The sequence below is a fragment of the Urocampus carinirostris genome, chromosome 17 (assembly GCF_059441175.1).
Source record: "Urocampus carinirostris isolate Australia breed hairy pipefish chromosome 17, RoL_Ucar_1.0, whole genome shotgun sequence".
Classification (NCBI taxonomy): Eukaryota; Metazoa; Chordata; class Actinopteri; order Syngnathiformes; family Syngnathidae; genus Urocampus; species Urocampus carinirostris.
In genome coordinates, this window is record NC_142365.1 from 14,102,723 (window position 1) to 14,111,131 (window position 8,409).

The 8,409-nt window shown below is 37.7% G+C and overlaps 2 protein-coding genes and 1 long non-coding RNA gene across 4 annotated transcripts in view; 1 reads left to right on the forward strand and 2 right to left on the reverse strand.

Annotated features, from left to right (window-relative positions):
* Positions 1-1,098, reverse strand: part of aff4 (ALF transcription elongation factor 4) — a 50,027-nt gene extending 48,929 nt beyond the window's left edge. The window contains exon 1 of the mRNA XM_088320817.1: positions 841-1,098. The gene's annotated coding sequence lies outside the window, so the exon portion shown is untranslated. The remainder of the gene's footprint in view (positions 1-840) is intronic.
* A 366-nt stretch (positions 1,099-1,464) lies between these two features.
* LOC148349285 (uncharacterized) lies at positions 1,465-5,512 on the forward strand. 2 transcript variants are annotated; one of them, XR_015847377.1, is made up of 4 exons: positions 1,465-1,665; positions 1,814-1,992; positions 2,915-3,186; positions 4,422-5,512. It is a non-coding gene; the product is annotated as an uncharacterized LOC148349285 (long non-coding RNA). The 2 variants fall into 2 exon arrangements; XR_015847376.1 differs by lacking the exon at positions 2,915-3,186.
* zcchc10 (zinc finger, CCHC domain containing 10) lies at positions 4,094-7,965 on the reverse strand. The gene is made up of 4 exons (XM_088321437.1): positions 7,845-7,965; positions 7,200-7,361; positions 7,092-7,130; positions 4,094-4,627 (listed from the first exon to the last, which is right to left on the reverse strand). Exons 1-4 carry the CDS (start codon positions 7,883-7,885, stop codon positions 4,393-4,395), a joined length of 477 nt encoding a protein of 158 aa, XP_088177563.1. The 5' UTR covers positions 7,886-7,965; the 3' UTR covers positions 4,094-4,392.
* Positions 7,966-8,409: the final 444 nt, after the last annotated feature.

The window sequence follows — 8,409 nt, forward strand, 5'->3', positions numbered from 1 at the left end:
CTGAAGTATTTTTGTGGCATTACTATAGTTGTATTTTATAGTGTTTGATTTTTTTTTTGTAGTAATGTTATACTATACCCTGGTATAATTCTTGTATTCCAGCAGTAGTATTTTGTAGTATTTTTGTAATCCATTTGCAGGAGTATTTGTAGTATTTCCGTCATAGATTTTTTTTAACTACATCTGTAGTGGCATGTCTTGGGCATGTACAGCTTGGTGGCACGTACCAGGTAAATAAACTTGTTTACTTCAATTATCTTTGTTTTAATTATACTGTACATAGTCTACCTTGCCGCATTGTGTTTGTAAGGTCATCATCACTTAATAAGTGCCAATTCAATCATTTATAAGGGAGCAAGAGGCTGAGGTTGACAGGTATGCTAACATAATAAGTCATTTTTAAAATGCATGTACAGTGACTAAAAGATGTATCCTTGTTTAACGTTTAAATGAATTGATTTTTTTCTCTCATGTACTTTGTTTAAGAAACTAAAAAATATACTGGGAAAGGGCAAACAATTCATCCTGTCAATTTCGCTCCATTTAAAAACTAAGCAAGAAAGCTAGTAAGGTCATGTAGGTAGGAGGGTATTAATACTAGTTATACTTATAATGAGATGTTTTTTTAACACAATCGAGCAGAAATCAGCAGCTGCTAATGCGCGAGGAAAACACAGGCTAGCCCATGTCGGGTACTAGGGAGGGGAGCCAAGCTATAAGCTAAACAAGCTCGGCAAACATATCCTCATTTCGAAATAACACTATCCCGTAAATGTCGTCCGACCACCCCGAACCTTCACTCAACAGAACCCCGTGTTCGGTACCGGTCGGCATCCTTACCTCTCGTCTTCTTTTTAGGCCCAAACCATTCTAGCTATTGGAAAGCTCTTTTTCTTTGTCTTTTCCACTTCCAATTACACGCAAAATGGACCCAGCAAAAAAAAAAAAAAACAGCGGAACGACTAAAACGGCACGGCCCAAAAGACGGTGCCCATCGTTTAATATTTACTCTTTACATATCGGGAGAAAATAGAGTTATAGTATTTTATTTTTCTTCATGTTAGTATTCCGGTACCTCCTAAGGTGCAGCTAGCTAAGTTCGGCAGGTACCACAAACACGAATGGAGGACACTGAGCTCGTGTTGCGTTCGTGACTCTCGGATATTTTACAATCCCGTGTAAACACAAGCGCCATGTTGCTGTCAGCTGGGAGGTTTGCGCGTCTTTCACAAAATAAAACGCATTTTGGTTAGTTCAAACGTAAATAAGCAATTTAATCCCGATTTAATAGCCCTTAGCGACGAACTAGTCGCAAAACACAACAAACATTCTAAAAAGGAACCCGTCGGTGTATTCAGGGGATGTTAACAATTCCGATTCCAAATGCAACACAATGGTGACGTCCATACCTCAAGTAATGACGTCCGTTCATGTCATGCGTCACACTTTACAAACTATATTTGATATACACAGAAGGTGGTCTTTTGAATAACTACTAGTGATGATCGTTTTTTTCTTTCCCCTGGCTACAACTGCACGTTTTGCCCCTGAAATACAGAGACTTACTTTTGAACTCGATGTGGTTCTCGTGCAGCGGAATTTTATGGGATCTTAGCGCCTCTAGAGGAAGCGAATAAAACTACAACCTACATTTTGAGCGAATTGGTAACAAACGGACACAAAACGTGTTCCATTGTCAATTGATTGCGTAAAAAATGTGTATAAAATATTTTATATAGCTGGTTTAAACTTTATAACTTAATTGTTAGTCATATCAAAATATGTTTTGTGTTGTCTGTTGCTCCTAAAACAGGGGTTTCAAACATGCGGCCTAGAAGCCAGTTGCAGCCCGCAGGAGAATATTGTAGAGCCCATGCCTTTATATGTAACTTCAGGATTGAGAGTTTGATATGGATCCTCCTTCCAGTGAGATTTTGGCCACTGTTGATCTAATGCTCACAGAAAGTGGATGCACCTTGCACTTAAATTTGGGTGAGTTTCTGTCTTTGAGCAAAGTGTGTTAAACATGTTATATCTGCTTATGTGTGGTTATAAAACACAACTCAGTTGCAATTGTTTGTGTTGTCATTCTTCACAGAAGGTAAATGTTACATAAAATTATTTTGCAAGAAGCCAAGTTCAGAACACTTTATGGTCCGAAAATTCAAGGTTAAAGAGACACATTAGAATCTGACGAATAATAATTCAATTTTTCTATTCACATATGTAGTTTAGGTTGTGTGTAAAATTTTTTTTTTAAAGTGTATAGTAAAAATGTTGGTTCTATTTATGTGAATTTAGATGTCCTAGTAGTGTATACAACTACAACCTTTTAAAGTGTCGACAACTACAAAATGTGTCAAACTTTTAACTAAGTACATAAAAATATTTGTATGTTTTATGTAATTGATTCTAAGTAATAATACCTGTAGATGCACTGAACAGAACCATTTGTACCTCAAATATTGTAATTTCAGTAGTATTTTGGAGTCAATGATAATAAAGACAATTGATTGCCATTATAACTTTTTATATTAGACTGATTGGAAAATGAAAGAGAAGTGCTGCAGCTGAGAGCGAGTGTTCTCAGGCCATGTTTGAATTGTTCTAGTCACAGGCTGATTTCTTCCAGAGATATTTCAGGGTCAGAGAAAAGATAGAGCTTATCGGATCCATCCAGGTGCGGGACAGAGCAGATATACGCACAGATCTGCTCTGTTTCTATTCATTCCCGTGTTTTATGTCAGTTGTTTGCACAGTCAACGTATTAAATGAAAACGCCTGATTGAAGTCAACTGTGATGATAAAAACTCTGCTGGGATCGGCAAGTTGTTAATAGCTGCGAGCAGGGATCGTACGTTCATCATAATTGAAATTAGAGCGAACAAAAGTTCTGACATCATCCTTCCAACAGCTGAAGATTGCTGGGATAGGCTCCAGCACCCCGCGCGACCCTACTGAGGATAAGCGGTGCATTTAAAAGATGGATGGTACATACAAGAACTACCTGCCATGGAGCAGTGGGTGTGCACCCTGGAGGAATTATTTGTGATGGAGAGGGCGGCATTTCAAAAAAGAATACAAGAGACCCAATTTAAGGATAAACGGGAAAAATGGATGGAATATAGAAAAACAACAAGCACCTCTTCCAACCAATCAAGACTGGACTTTGAAAATGACATTATGGTAGATATTTCCCAACACTGCAACGTTTTCACCTTGGTTGTCTTGTTTGTTCTCTGTCTAAAAAAAAAAGGGGGGGGGGGGGGCGACACACACACACAGGTTATGAAATAAAAACAAGCAACATTTCCTATCTAACGGATATTGGATTGTCTTGCCAGTTTTATATAGTTTTTTGTAATCCCGGTCTTATGAGCAAACATAAAATAGATCCAGTAATTTAGCTTCTTTTAAGAATTATTTTTTAGATTTTTCCAAGGCATAAAATATGTCAAAATCAAGAAATACTTGGTAAACAACCGTTTTGGCCAATGGGTTAAAGTTTTTGCAAAAAAACAATTCGAAACGAGAGTTTTGTCTTAATTTAGGAAAGTTAGTTTGCCCTTTAAAATGAAAAATATAACCTTATGTAGGAAATAGTACATCGTTTTGTGCATTTGAGGAAAGAGAATAGCTGTCTAATATCTGCTAGATGGGATCCATTATCTGCACCGCTTATCCTCAGTAGAATCGCAGGGGTTCTGGAGCCCATCCTAGCCATCTTCGGGCAATGGGCAGGGGACATCCTGAACTGGTTGCCAGTCACAGGGCACAAAAAGACCGACAACTCACTGGCTCATTCACACCCTAGGGACAATTTGAACCAGCCAATTAACCTTTTTAGAATGTGGGGGGGGAAACCAGAGTGCCCGGAGTAAACCCACGCAAGCACGTGGAGAACATGCAAACTCCGCACAGGAATGCTGGTAGCTGGATTTGACACCATTACCTCAGAACTGTGCCACAGACGCAGTAAACACTCATCTGCCGTGCCGCCCGGCTAGATGGGATAATTTTGCTTATTTTAGAAGTACATTTTCTTATCTTGCAAAAATAAAAACGCAATTTACCTCAAAAATGAAAACAATACTAAAAACAACAACTGTTATCTTTATTTAAATTTTCAATTGCTTACAAGACATTTTCAATAACACGGGCAGGCTGCAACAATTATAGCGGATAATTTTCTAAAATATATTTTAATCAAGACAAAATACAAAAAAAAGTGTACACAAATCGGATAGCGCAAACGACCATCCTCATCAAACAAACAAGAGCATAGAGTCATCACTTAACATTTCTAAAAAACTGTACACTATTCTTTACTTAAACCCTGGAAAGTACATCGCTGGAACCAAATCATACCGCACAATGACAGCAGATAGACCCTCATTTCTTTTTCTTCTTCTTTTTTGGAGGACCCTGATCAGAGTCACTGGCACTGCCAGAATCTGAGCTGTCTGAAGATGACGTGGATGAAGAAGTGGATGAAGAAGATGAGCTGTCGTCATCGCTCTCGCTGCTGTCGTCTGAAGAAGAGCTGGAGGAGTCACTGCTGTCCGTAGATGAGTCACTAGACGAGCTGCCGGATCCGTCGCTACTGCTCCCACTCGAGTCTCTGGCCCTGGTGACAAATAAATCAGACGGGTGAACAACAGTATAGGGCTGATTGCTAATAGAAATAAGACTCAAATCTGATTCATTGTCACCAGGCACGTTTTTTTTTTTTCTCTACGTAAATATAATCTCTGCCGAGGTCGCATATGCGCAATAGCGTCTCTGTCTTAAGGAGTAAAAACTACACAGAAATTGTGTCGTTAACATCAAGTAAGGGCGCCAAAACTTCTAAAGTTTGTTAGCATTTTCGCCTAGTACAACCAATAAAATAAATACTTGCAAAGTTTATAAAGCAGCACCATGGCAGAACAGTGAAGCACGAAAATTTTAAAAGCATGTCGGACAATTGGAAAGAACAGTGTGACCCGCCTCAGTAAAATTTAAGTAACATGCACACAAAACGCTTTTGATGTTTACATCTTGTGCGCCTATATTTGGCTATAAAAAGAACTAGACTTTTCCTGGCAAACTTAGGAGATTAAATGAATGCAGTCTGATGAATACATTTCAGTTGTCAAAACGTTAAAAAAGCCAACGTCAGTTGTTAAAAAGTTGGATTTCAAAAGGTTAAGAATCGTTAGGTTTTTACAACGGACTTTGCAGTTGACCACTGAATGTACTATACAAAATGAACACATTGTTTTATGTACAGTTCTATTTCTGCTAATGACCTTATTATTGGTTTGTAGAGATAAAAAATGTTTGCCTAATTTGAATTCCTAATAAATAGTCAGCTGTCTCTGGTGACCACACACTATGCCTAACCGTTTTTAGAATTTAGCTCAATTTTTGTACGAATCTGCAGTATGTTCAATTAACGATGTATTTTTAATCCTACCCATTTTTCGCGTTTATTTTCAATTTCTACACGAATAAATCAACTTCATGCTAATCTTTTCTTAATTATTCGATTGTTTGACCAAGCATTTCAATAGTCAGTCACTGGTTGACTATTCAAATAATCATAAATTGTAAGCCTAGAACAGTAAGATGGAATATCTGAAAACAAGTACATTTGATTCCTGGGATACGGCGAACCTGCCCTTACAACAGTTTCACTATACCTTGTGAATTAAAATGTTTTTTCAGCCTCCATTTAAAACATTTTGCACACCATACAACATCAACAGCAGATTATTTTGCGTGGTCAAAAACATTGGATAATTTAAACTGCAGTGTTGGTGCATTTGAAGAGTCGTGTCTCTAAGATACTTGTCTTCTAATGGTCAATGTGAAAAAAAAAGATGGTTTGCTATAGGTGTACATCAAAGTATCATAAAAATGAGAATATGCTAGTGGCTGAACTCCCTCCCACAATGCCATTCTTTTCCTAAAGGTGAGAATCATGTATGCTTCTAAAATGTGCGCATCAGAAGTACAGTGCTGTATATTTGAAATGTGTTTATTTGCTATGGGTTCCATGTAGAGGTAAGATCTTGGGCCTGGGCATAAATGTCAATCATTGGGCTGAGTCGGACTTCTCTCTCGCGGTTTTTTTTCTCCCCCCACCCGTGGAGGATCTGCATAACATGCACTTACTTAGCATTTGTTTTGATGACTACTTTTTACTTTTACTTGAGTGATAATATTCTGAAGTGACTGCACTTTTACTTGAGTAACACACTTTGGCGCTGCATCTCAGCCCCACACGTACTTCTGCGCAGAAGTGCGGGCCTTGGGGCTGAAGTGCACCCTTGTTTTTAGGCATCGAACCCAAAGTAAACCCAAGCCTGAAACCTCGGCACTGTGTGTACTTCAGATGAAGAAGACACTTTGGTGTCAAAGTGCACACTACGGCACCGTAATGCAGCTTCTGGTCTCCATCGGGCCCAGTCCCTCAAATCATGTTAATCGGTCCGGTCCGAGCTTTTACACCAGCGGGCCGGGTCAGGCTCGATTTTTACCTCTAGATCCAAGGTTTTTAGTGATGCGACAGAGAAGTTAAAGCATGATAACCATGGATACAAAGCCCATGGGATGAGCCGGCACACCATCTTGCGGAAAAAAACGTGGGCGGAGGAAGAAAGACAGAAGATCGGAGGGGATCGAGAGAGCAGGCTGGACAGACTCGAGCGACACTAATTCAGCTAATTCGATGGAGTTCACCTTGCTAAATTGTTTAAGAAATGAAATCTGCCCCCGTGTGGAAATGCCGGTCTCTTGTCATTCTTTTCACATCAAGAAACGAGCGCGCATTGTTAGGAGAATGCAGGTTGTGTTTGGTTAATGGAGTCAGATAATTAAATCGAACAATTTGGTAAAACGGTACATTTTAATATATTTAATTCCTAACAACAGATATTGCACAGGAGTGGTACAAACCATATACTATCTGGTTATTTTAATGATTATTATCCGGAAAACTGTGGGTACAGAGCAAATTGGAAAACGTTTCTTTAACAAAGGGCTATAAAAAACATTCAACAATAGTAAAATTTGAATTCTAAATAAACTCCTGCCCCAAATCTTACTTCTTAGTTTTCTTCTCACTGGTGCTTGGTTGTCCTGGTCTGCAGGAAAAAAGCAAACAACTCACCAAAATGTCAATGTTACATTAGTGTTTCTAATATGTGGCTTACCCAGTGATGCTCCTAGGTTGATTCTCAACCTCTTTTAGCTTTTTCTTCATCTCTGTTGTTCTGGAGGGTCTGTGCACATACTTACGCTTCCCACTGCATTCGTATGTCCAGTGTCCCATCTCTAAACATTTCTGGCAACGAACATTTTGTTTGTTTGCCTCCCTAAAAGTCACGGTGTACATATAATGAACAAAAAGTGGTGTTTATTATTTCAATTTCATTAAATATCTATGATTTCAAATTTCAAATTCTTCATTAGACCTTATGCTACTATTTTAACATAAATGATGGACCGCAGAATAATCATGTACATTGCAAATATAGTTATGGTGGCACCACAAGTTGAAAAAGCAATGAAAATGCAATACGTTAGGAAAGATGATCGAAACACATGCTATATTGTAACACCTGTTGCCATTTACTGCAAATTCAATAATGTTTTTTTTATCTATAATGGGGAAAGAAATAACTTTGCTTTCGATTGAACAATAATGTATGCATAGCGAAAGACAGCGTAGTGTTTGAGCTCCATATGAAGCAGGTAGCTTTGGCATTCAACATTAAACATCACGATAAAATATTGTTCGATGTATACACCACACAATATAAAATTTATAACTTTTTTCGTTTTTCGAGAATACTCACGCTTGTCGCCGGGCGATTATTCTGTGCATGGGAGTCGCCATGTTTCGATTACTTTTCTTCTTCGTCGGCAAATAAAAAGCCGACTCTTTATTTGTTTTAAGCAGGTCTGACTTTCGCCTCTCTTGGCAGGAGTGGTGTACTACAATTACTTACAATTAATGAACAAGCAATCTACATTCCGAATTAAACACAATTTGATAGATTTCAATGAATGAATTAGTTAATCACCATTTTCTTATTAAATTGGGCATTTTTTTTTTCTGAATACACAGAATATCTTTGGTTAATATCTGTATTGATCAAATTGCATGATAATATATTTGATGTTTGACAAAGGCTCACATCTTCAACAAAATATAAAATAAAAGTTGTAGATAAAGGTAGATAAACATATTTGGAAAAAGTTGATGCATTTTATAAAGAGTGTTATTTGGGTCTGCAAATTTAAAGCTTTAATACAAAAGTTTATCTTTACCTTATACATTATTTTAATGTTTTGAAAAGAAGTGTAAAAAATATTAATCGTTATTATGGTGATATTTATTGTTACTGATAAAAAAAACAA